The following is a 19,104-nucleotide window of genomic DNA, read 5'->3' on the forward strand; positions in this document are numbered from 1 at the left end:
TTTTGCATTTTTTTTCACACTGAGAATGGGAAAAAGCTTTCTCCAATTCATTCGAGTTCTTGAGTGTCTCCCCTAAAGCTCAAGCAACACTTTTCACACATCGATTCTTGGATTTTCAATTAACAAAATATGAATTATCAAATGCAGGTTCAAGTAAATTAACCCATCAACAACAAAAAAACTTCACAGTCAGGGATGAGATTCCAAAATAGCAAAATGGCAAGTTTTTTTTTTATGGGACAAAAAATCTAAAATTTAGCTAAAGTTTTTAAAACTAAATAGAGATTTGTAACATAATCTCTTTTGATGCGTTGGACCACTTTTTTTGAATGAAATCTCTTCTTTTTTAAAAAAATTTAATTGATCATCAAATCGATAAAAATAAAAATTTGTTATAAAATAACTAAATAAGAAAGATAAAATAAAGAAGTGTAAATGAAATACTCTAATATTAATATTCACTAATATTAATATTCTACCGTAATAATGATAATTTATATATTAATATTGTATTTGTAGTATATGAAGAGAGAACGAGAAAGAAAAGCTTTATATTACTTTTAAGAATAGTGTGCGAACTTGCACTATCCGCAAGGATATCTTCAGAATATGTTCTTGCCATTTTTCTTCAAAGACAAATAATAATAAAATGAGTAGAAGTACATGCACAGTGAAATTATTGACATGAATACTTAACAAACAAATACACATATCAAACTATTCCATCATTGATCAAATAGCTAATATTTCCTTCAGAATCCTTAAAGAAATTAGATACATCATAATGAGTGGTGGAATTTTCATTATTTGAAACAAAATTTGTTTCATTTCCTTTGTCATCCCTTTTCAAGGATGCTTGATAAAGATCAACTAGGTGCCTTAGGGTACGACAGGTACGCGACCAATGGCCCTTTCCACCACAACGGAAGCATTTATCCTCAATTGATTTACTTTGCCCATTATTTCTTTCTTTATCCCACTTCAGGTGAGATCCTTTCTTGTGAACATAATTTCTTTTCCTTCCATAATTTTTCTTGTTATCAAAATCTTGCCATTTACCTCTTCTGGGGTTATAAGTTGCCGCATTTGCTTCAGGAAATGGGGCGGCGCCAGCTGGGCGCGCTTCATGATTTCTTAAGAGCAACTCATTATTGCGTTCAGCAACAAGAAAGTAAGAAATTAGCTCAGAATATTTTTTAAATTATTTTTTTCGATTGCTACTGCAGGAGCACATTCGAGGCATGGAAGGTCGAGAAAGTTTTCTCTAACATATCGGGCTTGAGGAGGTATCACCGTCTTTTGATGATTGTACCTTTCTTCAAGGTCTTTCCACATATCTGCATGATCTTTTAATGTGGGATATTCATTTTTCAATCATACGTCAAGATGACGATGAAGGAAAATCATAGCTTTGGCTTTATCCTTCTAGGATGTATTATTTTCAGCCTTAATGGTATCTCCAAGATCCATTGAATCAAGATGGATTTTAGCATATAGTATCCATGATAAATAATTGTTTCCAGATATATCAAAAGCATTATATTCAAGATGAAAGAGTTTTGACATAATGAAAATTTGTTACCTGAAGTCTTCCTAAAATATCGTTAGAGTTTCGTGCTGATAACGTGTTATAAAATAACTAAATAAGGAAGATAAAATAAAGAAGTGTAAATGAAAGACTCTAGTATTAATATTGTATTTGTAGTATATGAAGAGAGAAAGAGAAAGAAAAGCTTTATATTGTACGTAGAGAGAGAGAAGAAATGCTTTATTGATATATATCAAAAGCCTCGGCCTATGTCTCTATTTATACATGTGCAAGGCTTTACTTTTTCAAACTATATTAAATACAATCATTTTTGAGAAACGGTATCTTATGAAAAATGGACATCCACATAAGATGTGATAAGGCACTCTTATCACAACAAAATTTAAAAGTGTAACTTTTTTTTTTTAATTTTGAATTAGACTAATTTAATAATTAATTTTCAATTAACTAGATCAAACCAATCAATTCAATCTAGTTCTTAAAAGTTAAAACCATAAATTTAGATAAAAATAAAATTTTAAGAGAGTTCTATATGTAAAAAAAGACCGCTTTATGTTTATCACCTCAATTATTTTTTATATTAATAAGATGTTATTAATTTTAGTATGGTAAGTAATATAGCTTTTTCCCGATTACATAAGGGGAAAAAGAGGGAATCTAGGAGCCATTTAAACTACAATTTATTGGCTCGTAAATATTAATTAAGGGTGTGTTTGACAAACGCGTTGGCGAAGAAAAAAGTGCGTTTGAACTTTTTGAAAGTTTCACTTTTATGTTTGGCAATTTTTTTCTTTCTAAACGCAGAAACGATTCTGCCTCTAAACCCACATTGAGAAGAAGCTAAAATTTGTAACTTTTGCGTTTCACGTTCATGGTTGCTAATTATCTTTAGAAAATTAGGTGAGAAAAAAATTTTTTTTTTACCAACCTTACCCTTCATTTTAGTTCTATGTAGTTCTTTCTACTTTTTCATAATTCTTCCTTTCTTTTTTTTTCATCAAAATCGTTCAGATTTGTTTCAATCACTAGTAAATTGAATATTTTAATTTCTTTTATTATTTTTAGTACTCATTTTCATATTTTAATTTTTAGTGTTACGATTTCTAATGTTATGTTTTTATATGAGTTTTTTTATTATTTTTTATACTATTTTTTATATGTATATTTTTTATGAATTTTTTTATTTTTGTTTGACTTTGTTTATATAATTTTTTATTTATTTTATTGTATTTCTTTTATTCATATGACAAATATTATTGATTTTTTTATTTTTTGTAGTACTATAATTTTTCAGGTATTTTTATTAATTTTTATGATTTTTTAATTATTTTTTTTCATATAAATTCTTTTTTTTTATCTTTTACTACATTGTATTTATGTTGTGTATGAAATTTTTTTATTTTTTTATTTATTTTATTCATATGAATTTTATTTAGTTTTTATTGTATTTTTTTGTTCATATGATATAGAGTTAATACTCAAAATCGTCCCCGAAAGATACCTCGATCTCCATATTAGTCCCCGAAAGATAAAGTTAATCAAAAGAGTCCCCGAAAGTTACGCGAGTTAATCAGGTTCGTCCTTCCGTCAATTTAAGCCTTGTATAGTAGACCAGATTGAGGATGAAGTAGTGAATGTGGAAGCAGCAAGGTTGAAACAGGGGAAGTGCAGCTCCCAACCTGTGAAGAAACCCACAAGAATTGATCCTCAGTCCCAGAAGCAAACCTGTCACCCCAACAGAACAACCTCACAGCCCAAGTCACAGCCCAAGTCACAACCCAATCCTACAATGAAGCCCATATCTGAGCCCAGTCAACCAAAGGTGAAGCCCATGTCTCAGCCCAATAAAGCAGCCCAGCAGCCCAAGAAGACAACATCTCAGCCCAAGAAGACAACTGCTCAGCCCATGAAGCCTGTTCCTGAGGCCAAGAAGACCAGTTATCAGGCCAAATCAGTCCCACCTCAATCAAATTCATCATCAGAGGCAGGCAATAACTCACAAGGGACAAAGGACAAACAAACTAGCAGTGGCTGCAGAGTCACAAGATCTGGAAGACAAGTGAAGGAAGCTCAACTCCAGGAAGATGACACTGACTCTCATGACTCTTATGAGAGTACTGAAGCTGAACTGTATAGGCCTCCAAAGGTTGTAGGAGACAACCTCTATAGCAGTGAGAGTGACAGTGACTCTGGGAAGGGAAAAAGAAGTGGAAAAAGAGACAGCAGGTCTGAAGTCAGAGAAAAGCAGAAGCCCCCTAAGAAAAGACTAGCTGATAAAGAGATAGACACCGATGATTCCAACTATGAGGGGTCTGAAGATGAAGAAAGTTCTGAGTCTGGTATGTTAATTCCATTAGGGTTACTTGTTTCGTAAATTATTATGCAAATATTAGGGTTTCTAATGTGTTAAACTTCTTTGTTAGCAGATTTAGATGATAGTGATGCTGCCTCAGATGCTGATTCCTGGCATTCAGAGGATTCTGATAAGGTGTTGGAGTTTGATGAAGAAGCACCAGCTGTGTACCGTCAGTTCAATGAAAAAACAAAGTTTGGAGAGTTGAAATTCGAGGTGAGTATGGTATTTAAGTCAAAGTCTGAATTCATGCAAGCAACTAGGGATTATACAATCCAGTGGGGTAGAAATATTTTGTTTTCAAAAAATGACAAAGTTAGAGTTAGGGTTGTCTGCAAGTCTAAAGATTGTCCCTGGGTAGTTTACTGTGCATGTAATAAGCAAGATGGTTCTTGGCAAATTAAGACACTAGTAGATAATCACACTTGTCCTAGAAGGAGGAAAAACAGAGCTGCAACCCAAACCTGGACTCTGAGTAAACTAGTTCCTAAGCTTAGAAAACACCCAACCATGAAGCATCGAGAGGTTTATGACTGGTTTGTTAGAAAGTGCAACGTCTATCTCAATAGCACATGCATTACAAGAGCTTTGAAAGCCGCTAGGAAAATAGTTGAGGGTGATGAGATAGCTCAATATGGGTTGGTGTGGGACTATGCCAATGAGTTGCTGACTAGTAACCCCGGCTCCACAGTTCAAGTGTCTGTTATCCCCATGCCTGAGAGTCCTCCCCTGTTTGATCGCTTTTATGTCTGCCTTGATGCCTGCAAGAGGGGTTTTAAGGCTGGTTGCAGACCCTTAATTGGTCTTGATGGAGCGTTTCTGAAAACACTACATGGGGGTCAGATTTTAACAGCTTGTGGGCAGGATGCTAATAATCACATACTTGTGATTGCCTATGCCATAGTCAGTGTTGAAAACAAGGACAACTGAAAGTGGTTCCTTGAGTTATTGCACAATGATCTGGGAGACTACAGGGAGAATAAGTGGTGCTTCATTTCAGACATGCAGAAGGTTAGCACTTTCTTGATTCTGATAAGACAATACTGGGACTATTTTGATTTAATAAAGTAACATTGAGGGATGTATTTGATTTAATGAAGTTATCGTAGGGACGAATTTGGCATGTTATCTTCTCGTGTTTGTTTCAACTTGCAGGGATTAATACCAGCTGTTCAGAAAGTATTTCCCAGGGTACACCATCGATTCTGCGTCTGGCATTTATGGCACAATTTCTCAAAACAGTGGTCTAGTACTGAACTGAAGGATATGGTTTGGGAATGTGCTCGGTCTAGGACAACAGTTGAATTCAACAGAAACATGAACAGAGTGAAGCTCATTAATCAAAAAGCATGGGAATATCTCGAGAAGTGGCCAAAAGATGCATGGACAAAGGCCCACTTCAGTGAACTACCAAAGGTGGATAACATATGCAACAATGCTTGCGAGTCTTTCAACGCAAAAATCAAGCATGATAGGGGCAAGCCGATTCTGACATTAGCTGAGGAAGTAAGAAGAATCATAATGAAGAGTATTGTTGACAATCGGAAGAAGCTACAGAATTATCAAGGGATTCTCCCCCCTGTTCAGCAGAGCAGACTAAGCAATGACAGCGTTGTCTAGCCACTGGGCTCCTCAATGGTCTGGTGATGAAAAGGAAGAACTGTATGAAGTTCATGGCTGGCCAACCAATATGGTGGTTGACCTGGGAAAGCATACATGCAGCTGTCGTTTTTGGCAACTAACAGGTAAAAAATTCAACATTTAGTTACTCTAATTTAATTTTATGCACGAGTTTAAAATAATGATTGGTTTATCTATGTAAGGGATGCCATGTATGCATGCAATCTCAGCTATACAGGATAAGAATGACAAACGTGCTGAAGACTATTGTCACGACTGGTTGAAGATGGAAGCGTACAGGAAGACTTATTGCTTCAATGTGAATCCAGTGAAAGGTCAGGATCTGTGGGAAAAAACTCCACACCCAGCACCCGTCCCACCACCATTTAAAGCAAAGCCTAGAAGACCAACCAAGAAAAGGAGAAGAGAGAAGGACGAACAACCCACTGGGTCAAAAACAAAGATGAAGAGAAAATACAACCCTATCAGATGCATGTATTGCAGTGAGATAGGACACAACAAGCGAAGCTGTGCAAAAAAGAAAGCAACCGAAGCTGAGGAGCATGCTAGGCAGCTGCAGCTACAACTAGCTCTGGTTGCCCCTGCTGCAGAAGGGGCTGCCCCTGAAGCAACTACTGTCCCAGCTGAACCTAATCCAGCTCCAGCACCAACACAGACCCCGACAGTTATTGATGTTAGCCAGTGTGACAGTATACCACCAACCCAAGAAACACAACAGGTAATCAGCCATATGTGATTCATTTTAAACATTAGCTATTTCATAACTCTCATTTATTTAATAAGCTAAATCTAAATCTAGATGTACCATTAATTTGTGTAGGAACAACTCGCTGCTAGGCCATCGAAACTAAAGGTCATTAAAGGGAAAGCCAGAATTCAGTCGTCTCCTAAAGCTACTGTAGCCGCACCAGTCGCTATCTCTGCTGAGACAATCAAGGGGACTAGTTCAGCCACTGCTAAAAAACTGGCCGACTTTATGACCCTCGTTCCTACTCCCGCCTTCAAGCCCCCAAGAAAGATTGATAAATAACTTTGATTAGTGTTGAATTGTATTGTGGTTGAACTCATTTTTTTGTGTGAGGATACTTTCTGTTATTTTGCACAGGGTAGTTGGAGTTACATTATCTACATTTTGGTTATCTATGTCAATGCAAGTTGTACTATGCCCTTTTATTTTGGTCTAGGATACTTTTTAGGTTATGTATCCTCATGTAAAAGCTTATGACTTTGATCTGGTCTGTTTCCTATGTTTACATTATCTACTCAATGTTTAACACTACTTTCACTACTGATTATGTCCATTCCTTAGTACATGTTACTTTAATAGTCAACTGAATTGCTTTGGAACCTTTCAATTGGATTGTGTTGTCTTCATATAAAACAACCAAATGAAACATCTATTCTCATTCAATGGATTCATCTCATTACACCATCAAGTGTTTGGAATTTGCTTTACTTGGAACGACACAACAAACTACAAACAATCACATTAAGCACAACTACCACAAACAGGAAAACTATTAACATTTTCAATGCTTTTACTTCAGCTTCCAAGCTGCCCAGTCTCCATGCCACCTTCAACCTCCATTCATCACAGTCACTATCAACCTGCAGCTCAGCCCCATAATCTTTCTTCGTTGCACCTTGGCCCATCCCTTCATACTCATCATCCTCAACCCACTTAAAGTAGTTGCAGTGACTGCCCTTCTGAAAATTCAGAAATCAGAAAATAAAAAATCAAACAAAATCCCAACACACAAAACAACATCAAAAACCCTTAAAATCTTACACAATACTCACCCGGTACCTTGGACATGCACGAAATAGTCTATCTGGGTTCTCCGCTGTCCCCGACTTTCTTATCGCAGCCTTCAACCCACAGAAACATGATTCCTCATGGGTTTCCTCCGGCTTCGCATTGAGGCGCTGGAACCATTACTCCCGTTCGAGAACAACGACACACCGCCACCACGGCCTCCATTTCCGGCCTCCATCGTTGCCCCAAACCACCAACTTGAACACGAACCCAGCTATATGGCCATCTGATTGATGAAGGCGACCTATTTATCATGGAATTTAGGATTAGGTTTCAAACACTTAGGGACTAATTTGAACTGTTTTCTCAAACTTACCTTGTCAGCAACACGTCATCACACGTGGGCCTCTTCCACGTTGGAAGCTAACCACACACATCAGCAAGAGTTAGTCAGGTCACCAACGGAGTTAACGGAAGGACAAACGTGATTAACTCGTGTAACTTTCAAATGAAAATTTATAGTCCAAAATAATACTAAATTAAAGAGTACGGGTAATATTAGAAAAATTATAGAATATTTTTTTTGTTTAACATTATAAAATTTATAGTACTCTTTTTTATATTTTTTATTGTATTTATTTATTTATATAATAAATATTTTTTATATTATTTTTGTTAGGTTCTGTTTTTGCATGTATATAAAAAAAATAATTTAAATTGATGTTTTTTTTTATAATTTTTCATCTAAAAGTGATTTTGAGTAGTATAATCCAAACAACATTTATTTTGCTATAATCAATTTTGATACAAATATTACAAACATAAATCACGGTAACCCAAACTTACTTTTCATCAAAATCAATTTTATAAAATCAATTTTATGCAAACTCACTTTTGCAAACTGAAATCTAAACACACACTAACTCACTAAGTAGAGTAGGGAGTGTTAACAAGACATTGAATATTTAAACACAATGAACAAAAAGAAAGCAAAATTAAACAAAGTTGGTCAGAAACTATAAACTTTGAATAAAAAATTAAAAATAAAATAAAATTGCGCAATTTCTTTTAAATTTGATTCTCGGTCCGTATATATTCTCTTTGAGGAAGCCGTTAAAAAAATAAAAATAAAAAGCTGCAGCAAATAAAGAAACCCCGCACGCACTCAACAGTCAAAACTCTATCTCTACATTTTTTCCTTCCCTCTCTTTCTCTCTCTCTCTAGATTCCCGGCGGTGTCACCACCACCCCCACCACGGCAGATGGCGGAGCAACACAGCTGCTGCTCATGCTGCTTCAGCTTCATAATAACCATGGGCCTCACCGCCCTCTTCTTCTGGCTCTCCCTCCGTGTTGACCAACCAAAATTCTATCTCGAGTCAATTTACGTTCCTGCCCTCAACAGATCCCTTCCGTCAACAACAAAAAACGACACTGTTTTATTCAAAATGAAGTTCACGAACCCTAACAAAGACAAAGGGATCAAATACGACGCCGTTCGGGTCAACATCTCCGTCTTCCTCTCCCAAAATACCACGCGCCTACTCTCCAACTCCACCGCCGTCGCTCCTTTCTACCAGGGCCGCCAGAAGAAGGCGCATAAGCCTAGCTCTGCCTCCTTCGTCGGAAACCCTACGCCGGCGGCGGGGATGGACGGGAAGGTGTATTTCCGGGTGGATTTTGCGACCGCGGTGAAGTACAAGATCTTGTTTTGGTACACGAAGCGACACGGTATGTGGGGAGGGGCAAATGTGGAAATTAACAATGGGGGTGTGAAGGTGTATCCGAAACCGGTGAGGCTTGGCAACGAGCCACCGAGGATCGTGAACGGCGCACCGGAGTTCCATGGAGGCTATCGTGCGCTTCTTCCGCTATTCCTAGCTGCGTGGATAATGCGCACTCGTTGACTTGACTTGACTTGACTTCACTAGTCCTGTATTTTTATTGGAGGAATTATTTTAATTAATTTAATTTAGTTATTTATTTATTTTTAAAAAAGCAGGGAAACACTGAAACTTAAAGTTCACTGCCATTTTTTCCCCGTAGAGAACTTTTTATTTTTTATATTGTATTACTAAGTGTAAAATCATATTTATGATGGACCAAACTATGTGTTAAATAGTGTTATGGTTATTTACAAAATGTCAATAACGTTTTGTGTTTTTACAACTAAAATAATATTTTTTATCAAAACGTTTATGACGTTTTGTGTTTTAATAATTAAAATAATATTTTTTATTACAAAACGTGAGTTACATTTTGTCTTTTTATAATTAAAAATTTATTTTTATTCTATTGTTTTATTCATTCATCATTGTGTCATGTAAACCCAAAAAATGGAACATTAATTATTTACTTTAGCGGTTAGTATTCATTTCACTGCCATTAGTTCTGTTCCCAGTCTCATTTATTGTCAACTATTACCTTATGCACTTGTATACTGCTATACATTAATGCGTGCAGTTTGACTAATCAATGATGGAGTGAAAATAGGAACTCTGGCATTAATCAATGGTGCTAAATCACAAGGAAGATTGTTGGTGTATGTTTCGTTGATACTTGATACTCAGTTGTAAGATGATTTGATAATGGTGACTTTGGGGTTATTCTCATCAAAGTTGTTGATGAGAATGCCAAAGTCATTCGATGAGTAAGAGGTTGGATAGTATATTGTGTTTGTAGTATGATCACATTTTTGGTGATGCTGCTGCTGGATATTTCATTATTTTGGATGCAGTTACATTCATTATTAAATGTTGGAGTTCGTCATTGACTGGCAATCAAGGAATTGTAGGCCGTGATGAATAAATAGAAACAAGTTTTTAATTAAAAAATAAAATTTTAATTAGTTAATATTAGTAAATTTTTTATTGTAAAATTATTTTTTAAAAAATTTTGATCTTTTAAAAGAATTAGTGTCTAAAATTAGGATTACGAATTTTAAATTTTGGATATAAAGTTTAGAATTTAGGATAAAAAATAATTTAAGAAATTTGTTGATATTATTAAGTAAAAAAATTAACTCTCTAATTAAATTCATTTCGTTAACATGTCTCTCTTTGATAAACCTTTCATGAACAATCTACTCTTACAATGCTCATTAGTCACACTTTTTCTCCCACAAACTATCCTTACCCTCTGTCCAAACAATTTTATTTGTTAAATACTTAGTTTTTAATAATTTTTATTTAACAAACTAGTTTTTAAATTTTTATTTCTCAGAAAATCGATATTTACTTAAATTTTTTTATACATAAATAAACTAATTTAAAAAAATAGAGAACTTTTAGGAGTTTTTATATATATTTTTAAAATAATAATAATAATTGATATTTCAGAGCTTTTTGGTTTTGCCCTCAAACAAACCCTAGCCATCTAACCTCCACTACCGGCGCAGGGAGCGAGGCACTACCGCCGTCCATCGCGCTGTCGTCGTGCTCCAGGTCTCCAACCCCTGTTCATTCTCACAGTCTCACCAATTGCAGCTTCTTCGTTGAGATAGACATTCGCGTCTGGTTTTCGTCTTCTCAGCCGCACTTCTGCCGTCGTCAGTCATCGTGTCCGTCGCCTGATCGCCATTGTCCGTCGCACTCAACAGATCTTCCTCACACTCTGCCCAAACTGCTCACTCCTCAACGTCGCGCGCCTCCTCCACGTCACCGGAGCCCTTGGTCCTGAGAGTCTCGTATTCGATTGTCACGGCGGAGGGCCATATACCAACATTGCCAATGGCCGGATTCTAAAGTGGGAAGGAGATGAAGTTGGTTGGACTTAGTTTGCTGTCACCTGTTCCAATAGGTACCAAAATGTGAACTTGTTTCTAAAATGGTGAACTTCATGTGAATTTGAGGGTTGATATGCCTTAGTTTTTGTTGAAAATAGTGAGTATTTAAATCGGTCTAGATTTTTTTGGAGATTTATTAGTTTTAGAATCAAAAGTTTTGTTTATTGTGTTTTTGTGTTCTGGGTTTGCTAGTGGCTGAAGACTTGATATGAGGATTTGGACACCTTAATGAATATTCCTTCTCTGTTCTTAGTTCTGATCAGAACATTGATTTTTTTGGGGATTCTGTTAGTGCTACTAATTGAAACTTGAATCATGGAATGATTAGCTCTGTTTTGGATTGAATGATTACTGATTAGTTGATTCATTTTAGTCCTGTTTTTGTTCTTTGTGTTGTTCTGTGTTGAGTTTTGTTTATGAGTAATTAAATGCACAAAACAGGAATAGGATTGCTAATTTCTTTTGTGACTTTCATTGTTCTTTTCCCCTTATTGTGCTGCTGTTGTTGTTATGCTGCCGTTTTGTTATGGCACTGCGATTGTGTGATCACTGATCAGTGTTTTGAATTTGGAATTTGTGATTAATAACTTGTTGAGCTTTGGAATTTGTGATTAATAACTTGTTAAGCTGCTGTTGTTGTTATGCTGCTGTTTTGTAATAGTTGTTGCTGAATGCTAAAACTGGAAATCAAATCAAATGCTGGTTGTTGCTGAATGAGTAGCTTAGCTGCCTGCCAATGCCATATATAAATAAACTGATGAATGATGATGATGATGGTAGTGGAAGGAGAGTCAAAGTGTATAGGTAGTTGGTGATATGTTATGCTTTCTTATTCAATGACTATTTGTTAATTGTTATGTTGATACCTCAACTTGGAAACAACACTAGATCTTGTTTATGGCTTGCTCATCAAGAAGAATCTGTTGCTAAGGGAGCTCTCTTACAACAGATGAACGCAACGCTGCCTAAGATTAAACCGAAAAGGTCATCTTGCAAGATTCAGGTTCATGTTCAGTTAGCATAATACCACAGAATGATCAACATTTTCTAACTGAACTAGCTCAACATTCTTTTGAAATTGATAATCCTTTGAGTATTTTTTTCACTATATAACTTTTGAGTTTGTATTTTGATAAGATCATATGAATTTGGTTGATGATTTTTTGTGTAATGTTTTAAATTTGGAAGATATTTTAGGATGTTTATTTATTTATTTATTATTTTATTCTAAAACGATTTTCTCGGTTGAACCACTGGTTAGACCGGTTAGACCAGTGAACCAGTGACTACAACGCTTTGATGACCGATCCGGTTTTCAAAACCTTGCAAAATAATAATTATTTTCCGACGACTGGCCAAACCAGTCATGGAGGCTAAGCTAAGCTGGTGGCACGTTTGTAACATCGTCCCAGCGCCATATTGTGCCGTCCTCACAGCAACTCAAAATAATACTGCAGCATAACAGAAGGAACTGCTTGAGAAAAGAAACATAGGGAAGAAGATAATACCTTCCATCAAAAGAGCAACATAAGAATATGGCATTTACCTTCCATCAAAAGACACGGCAGTTTGCCGGATTGGAGATTTCGATTGAGGATGCGACAACCTGGAAAAGGTGATGAATTGAGCATAAAAAAACTTTCTAAGATAAAAACGTCTCATCATTATAACATGATAAACAAACCTTGCGATAAGAACCGGCGGACTTGACTGCAATTCCCAAACAAAAATCTTCCCTTCCCTGTTACCTGGGCAAAGCCAAAAGGAAATGAAAATTGTAAATAAAATGTAGCAAATGTTGTATCAAAAGACGAAGTGGCAGCAAACCACAATGAACAAATTGTGTAATACACAGTTACAAGAAGAAAACAAAATATGACTTAAGAAGAAATTGCAGTTAGTTATTACCTATTGCAGCTTGATTGTAATGGAAATCACAAGAAAACTTGATGAACCAGATATCACACTCAGGAACAGGGTATTTCTGGAGAATGTCAACTACACCCTAAACAACAAACACAAATGCTTTCAACTTAAAAAATTGAAACTGTATCTGCAAATAATTACTGAAATTAAAAAAAGAAAAGTCTAAATTAAAATGAAATAAAACAAGATAATAATTCTTAATTCTAACAAACCTCTCCTGGAGTTTGTTCCTTCACTTTAGGCTCCCACAAGACAATTTCATTGTCAACACTCTGGAAATGCAATATAATCCATTAATTTCAGAATCGGTAGATAAATTTATGTAATATAAAGGGAATAATATTAGTTAATATGAAATGTAGTTGAGTTCGAAGAATATTATAAAACTCTTGAGCAGTGTGGTTCAGTTGAATACCAAGTTTTCTAGGATTTGGTAAGGAGTTTCAGAAATACCGTTGAACATTTTCTTTTACTAGTATTTGGTTTCACAAAGATCATTTTATAACATGTGAAGGAAGCCAAAATGCAACCATTGGTTGCCACAGGGAAGTAGAATAACTCTGGAAAGTGTGATTACTCACCTTTGAAAGGATAAAATCACCCAGCCACCTATTACAGTCGACATAATTTGAATGAACTGAAGCGTTGAATACCTGAAAAGAATTACTATTAGAAAAGATCTCATATATGTATGTACTTCTACAAATAAAATTTTACTTACAGGAAACTGCACATATTTTGTGGGAAACTTAGATGGAAGATCTGTCCATGTGAATGACTTTTCCACGTAGGTCCAGAACTCTGCACCAGAATAAAAGCCGGGATCACTTAAATGAGAAAGACAATAATATTTAATTACAATTGGTACACACCATTCTGTTTTGCTGACAAGAATAGATGAGAGATTGTTTTACACAGATCGTATATATCCAGGTTTAATAAAATAATGGCATGGAAATATATTCTTACCCTTCATCGACCATATCTTTACAGTATTATCCATGCCACAGCTAGCAATTTTGTATATATCTGATGGATGAAAGTCCTATAAAAAGCAAAAAGATAAAGAGCTACAATAAAGAATTAAGATAAAGAACTACTAATTAAGCAAGAAAGTATAGAGAAATACATTGCATAGATATGAATGCACTTACAACACTCAAAACTTCATTACGATGCCCTCCAGCCCCGGCAAATATCAGAATGCATATTCCAGTATGAACATTCCATAACCGGACAGATTCATCCTAATCAAATTTAGATGTTAACGGTTGAAAGGAAACCATTACTCTTACCATCAAAATTTCATACAAAAGAAAGCTACTCACTTTGCTTGCAGAGATCACAAGCGATGACTTCAATGCTTGGGTCCTGATTTCGTTTATGGAGTCTCCATGCCCAACAAAGCTCTAATGAAAAAACAGCACTGCGTCAAGAATCACATGAATAAAAGAAATCATTTTCAAGACATTCAGCACCCAATGCTTCCTACATAACTGTGAACTAACAACTAACACTAAATATAAAATCAAACAACCATAATTATTTTGGTCTATTGTATGTAAAAAAGAATAAACCAACCCTTGAAAGGTGTGGTATACCTTGTATATCCTCTCAGAACCAGTATCTATGACTCGGATTACGCCATTGATTCCTCCAGCCACCAGAAATGGGGCACCATCAACATTGCTTGCCCAGCTCACTGTGTAAAAGGATTCATCCTTCTGGTCAACATAACAGATGAAATTTGAAGCATTTTTCCAATAAGAATTTCAAACTTCCTTAAAATTTAATTTTTAAAAAACAAACCTCAAAGCTGAAACACAATTAAATTCTTCAAAACAAATAATAAAATGTCAGGAAAAAAAACAGTGTTGGACTTACATCCTCATCAACATAAGATTGCAAAACAGCAATAACTCCTCCTTCAAGACACTGATAAACCGTAATCTGCACAAAATAAATAAATAAATAAATGAATAAACAAAATGAAGATTAAGATAATAAGCTCAAGCTATGGTTTCAACCATAATTAGGATAACAAAGTGAAAAGTTACAAAATTTTACAGAATCTAACAGCAATGACAAGAATACAAGTTAAAAGACCTAGTCTTAATCTTGAACCGCTGATTCAAATTTTTTCTTTTAGAAAATAACAATTAAACGAAAAAAAAAAAGGTAGAAGATAGAGAGTGAGAGAAGAAAACCCTATTGCCGCCAACAGTGGCAAAAACGTTGAGGTAGCGGGAATCGATGAAGTTGAAAACGACGGCGTATAGAGGGCGTTTACCCTCTTGGAGGCGGTTGGTGACTCTGTAATCTCTCTTCTTCGATGGAGTTAGTGAACCCACCACTGGCTCTTTTAAGAGATTTTAGGTGATTAATATTTTTTTATTTTTGCTTTACTTAAATCAATAAACTCTTCTCTTTTTTACACTAAAAAGTATTAGTTCATGCATTTTCTAACTATATTTACTACACAAATATCAAATTTAGTAACGTTATATGCATGAAATAGTAGATTTGGACTTTAATTTAGTAACGCTATATGCATAAAATAGTATATTTAGATGACATTATTTATTATATCATAAAGGTTTAATTACTCTGTTGATCCGTATAGTTTCGCAAAATTTTCAATTAGGTCCTTGTACTTTTTTTTTTAATTGGGTTCCTGCACCAAATTTTTTTTTTTTTTTAATTAGATCCCTCTTAACAGTAATTAGCTTAATTTTATAGGGACCAAACAAAAAAAAATTTGGTACAGGGATCCAAATAAAAGGAAAAAAATGTGTAGAGACCAAATTAAAAAAAATATTTAGTACAAGGACTCAATCAAAAGGAAAAAAAGTACAAGGATCTAATTAAAAATTTTGCAAAACTATAAGGACCAACAGAGTAATTAAACCTAACATAAATTATATAAATACAAATATATTAAATGATTATATGTGTTAGAAATATATAAAAGTCAGATAAAGAGAATGTAAAAAGTAAAAAACATAAGAATAATTTTTAGAATTATTATCCTTTAAATTGATTTGGATATTACTCAAAATATAAAAAGAAATTAGGAACAAAAAAGCAACTAATGGAAAATTTATTAATCTTTATGTAAATCATGTCTATTGTTATCAGTTATCACTGCAATGAATCTGAAAAAGTGAAATGTTCCTTCCTCATGGGATATTTTAGCATATTACTCTATGCTTATTGGACTACAAAATTTAACTGTATTATCTGACACAAATGAAAAGCTACAACAAAATCATCATAGAAACCAAACCAACCAGATATAAAAGCCAAAAGAGCCTTATCTTTAATCTTTATTTCACTTTGCTGCATTCAAAAACTAGTAGCAATGGCTTCCACAATCCTCCAGTTTCTCTCATCATATCCTACTTCTCATTCTCATCATCCAAACCAAAACCAAAACCATCTCTATTCCCATAGACCATTTATAGAGATTTCAAATATTCAAATCCACCCAAGAAAGCACTACTCCATCAACTGCACCAATAATAATAATAACAATAATGCCTTAAGCACCAATTATCCAGCTAGTGATTATTCCAATGATGATTCTAATGAAGAATTTCCAACCCAAGATCCGAATTCCAGCACAGTCAACAGTCCAGAGACATTTCCCATAGAGAAGAGAAGAAGATCAGAAATAGTGAGGCGAAGAAGGCCTAAAACTGAAATATCACAGGCCGAGCCACCGAATTTTGAGGTTGGTTGGAAGAGGACAAAAGAGATTAATTTAGAGCTGCCAATAGGTTATGTCATAGCTGATTTCTTGGAGAAGCTAGAGGAGCTAATGGGGAAGGAATTCGGGTCGACTGAGTTGCTAGCAAAGGCCGGGGAGATTGTGGCCGAGAGGGCGAGGGAGGAGGCAGAGATACTGATGGATGAAGGGAAAGTGGAAGAGAGAATGGTGACTGAGTTGTTTAGAGTGTTGAAGCTGATGGAAATGGATTTGGCAATGGTGAAGGCTTCTGTGAAGGAAGAGACATTGGATGAGAGGCTCAAACAGGCTAAGGCTAGATGCAGGCAAGCCATTCTTGTTGCTTACTCATTTTGAATCAGATTCAGATTCTTTCATGATGGGAATGTAACTTTGTTGGTGTAATTAAGGTTTACATGAAATTGATGTAGATAAATTCTTGACTGACTTTTTTTTTGAAGTACTCATTTGATACTCTTATTTTAGAAATTTGAAATGCTTTAGAAATGTAAGTGACAAAATTAAAACTTTTTAAACTCTGGACCAAATTAAATTTTAGATGATCATTAAAAGCATCTAATATATTTTTCTGATATATATTGGTGCAAGTTCTATAGATTACTGGATATTAGCACTTAAAAGAAGCAAAATATTGCTAAGATCCCAACACAAACTTGTGCATAACTTTATTACAATTTTATCGTTCTTTAGGTATACACATAGTTTTCACACTCTTAAAATGTTTTTCTTTTTCTTTTTTTTAGCATATATTTAGTTATCTGATTCAAGTGATACAAACTTAATTCCCCTTGAGCAAAAGTCTCGATTTTGAATAATATGGATGGAAAAAAATTCTGTTAACAAAACTAGTTCCTAGTAGATGTTTTTGACTCAAACAAAACAGCCTCATATAGAAGATACATGTAGTTTCAATTGAAAAATATAACAGCATGCTTAGCTATGAAATAAAAAATTGTGAAAATTATAGCCGAGTGTAACAATTTCGATGGCCAAATTTGTTGTGCAAATTTTGGCTTTTATAAAAATCTACCGCGCCTGAGCATTGTCGCAATAACAAATGATCACAATTCACAACAATGAACAATGATTTTCTTTTAAGATTTTAACTGCAATTCTTTTCTTCAAAATGCAGCGCACTTTCCAGTTTCCACTTTATCCGACTGTTGTTATAGATGCCCCTATCAACTTGCATATTCAGTGCAAGTTTCAAAATTACTCATAAGTACATCATCAAAAATAAACATAGTATGATTAATATTTTTCTGATATTATATTAACAAAGAAAAGAGAGAAAAATGTTAGTACACCACAACTTCATGCCTACTTTAGCTGCTATATCAGATGTTTGAATTCTGGAACAGCCCTTTTAGAAAAGACCTACCTATCTATCACCTCAACCCCAAAATTTGTGAGTTATTTGTACACATTTGGATATAATGCCCCTATTAATAGGAACTCAAGTGAAGACTGAAGAGTACTTCACCTACTCACCCTTCTTAGTTTAGCTCAATGTTTTGTGCTGTTAGCATTATGTAATTCAGAGGTTTTGGCATGAGCACTTAGCAGAGAATCATGATATTCCTTTGGAGGCACAAGGCCTAGCTTATCCTTGATTTCAGAAAGCAGTTCGAGGCTCGCTTGCAAATGGCTTGACTCTGACCCGTTGATGAGAGAGAACACCTATACAAATACAGACATAATTGTTGTGAATATAATAATGACACACAATAGAGATAGATAAATGATTTACTTTACTAATAGATTCTCCTAAAAATCCTCCTAAACACTAAATAAGGGAAGCATTGGTTTTTTTTGAGATTCCAAGACAAAAAAAATCTACTGTTTTTAATACTTTATTTTATAGTAATAGGAGTATGATTAGGAATGTTTTTAGGGAAGGAAGCAAAGGCGAACCTTATCAAAGAGAACTTTCATAACCAATTCATCGCTGTGGTGCTTATCGCAGAGAACTTCTGTAACCAGTTCGTCGCTTTGGTACTTATTCTTGAGGAGCTTACACAAGTTGACAGCAGAACTGACACGAAATATAGTGAGCATCAGTAAACTATAGAATGCATTTCTGGTGAAAAAAAGTTTCAATAAAGTGGGAATAGAAAGATGGAACCTTATATCCTTGTTCCAAATACAATACAAGATGATTCTGCAGCAAGCTCCATCCCAGTAATCTGTATCATTTAATTCCTCAAGTAGAAGAAGCAACCTGTCCAGCTCTACATCGGACCGAGTCTTCTCCTATGGATGTTGAATTCGTTGATTATGAATCATATTAAGTTAAAAATTTTATAAAAGCCGATAATATGTTATTATTAAACTCAAAAATAAGTAA

The 19,104-nt window shown here is 34.8% G+C and overlaps 4 protein-coding genes and 2 long non-coding RNA genes across 6 annotated transcripts; 4 read left to right on the forward strand and 2 right to left on the reverse strand.

Moving 5' to 3' along the window:
• Window positions 5,728–6,573, forward strand: LOC107610576. The gene is made up of 2 exons (XM_016312612.1): window positions 5,728–6,261; window positions 6,364–6,573. The coding sequence occupies exons 1-2, from the start codon at window positions 5,728–5,730 to the stop codon at window positions 6,571–6,573; spliced, it is 744 nt and encodes a 247-aa protein (XP_016168098.1).
• Window positions 8,365–9,418, forward strand: LOC107612026 (protein NDR1-like). Its single transcript, XM_016313868.2, has one exon. The coding sequence runs from the start codon at window positions 8,562–8,564 to the stop codon at window positions 9,204–9,206; it is 645 nt and encodes a 214-aa protein (XP_016169354.1). The 5' UTR covers window positions 8,365–8,561; the 3' UTR covers window positions 9,207–9,418.
• On the forward strand, window positions 10,639–11,996 carry LOC107612716. Its single transcript, XR_001613843.2, has 2 exons — window positions 10,639–11,097; window positions 11,745–11,996. It is a non-coding gene; the product is annotated as an uncharacterized LOC107612716 (long non-coding RNA).
• Window positions 12,283–16,354, reverse strand: LOC107610578 (polycomb group protein FERTILIZATION-INDEPENDENT ENDOSPERM). Its single transcript, XM_016312613.1, has 14 exons — window positions 16,300–16,354; window positions 15,217–15,368; window positions 14,894–14,959; window positions 14,611–14,733; window positions 14,338–14,418; window positions 14,164–14,256; window positions 13,979–14,054; window positions 13,731–13,810; window positions 13,591–13,662; window positions 13,222–13,281; window positions 12,992–13,088; window positions 12,768–12,831; window positions 12,630–12,689; window positions 12,283–12,534 (listed from the first exon to the last, which is right to left on the reverse strand). The coding sequence occupies exons 1-14, from the start codon at window positions 16,352–16,354 to the stop codon at window positions 12,462–12,464; spliced, it is 1,152 nt and encodes a 383-aa protein (XP_016168099.1). The 3' UTR covers window positions 12,283–12,461.
• On the forward strand, window positions 16,302–17,272 carry LOC107612719. Its single transcript, XM_016314432.2, has one exon. It carries the CDS (start codon window positions 16,371–16,373, stop codon window positions 17,091–17,093), a length of 723 nt encoding a protein of 240 aa, XP_016169918.1. The 5' UTR covers window positions 16,302–16,370; the 3' UTR covers window positions 17,094–17,272.
• Window positions 18,314–19,035, reverse strand: LOC110265740. The gene is made up of 3 exons (XR_002351996.1): window positions 18,883–19,035; window positions 18,672–18,792; window positions 18,314–18,437 (listed from the first exon to the last, which is right to left on the reverse strand). It is a non-coding gene; the product is annotated as an uncharacterized LOC110265740 (long non-coding RNA).

The sequence above is a fragment of the Arachis ipaensis genome, chromosome B08 (assembly GCF_000816755.2).
Source record: "Arachis ipaensis cultivar K30076 chromosome B08, Araip1.1, whole genome shotgun sequence".
Classification (NCBI taxonomy): Eukaryota; Viridiplantae; Streptophyta; class Magnoliopsida; order Fabales; family Fabaceae; genus Arachis; species Arachis ipaensis.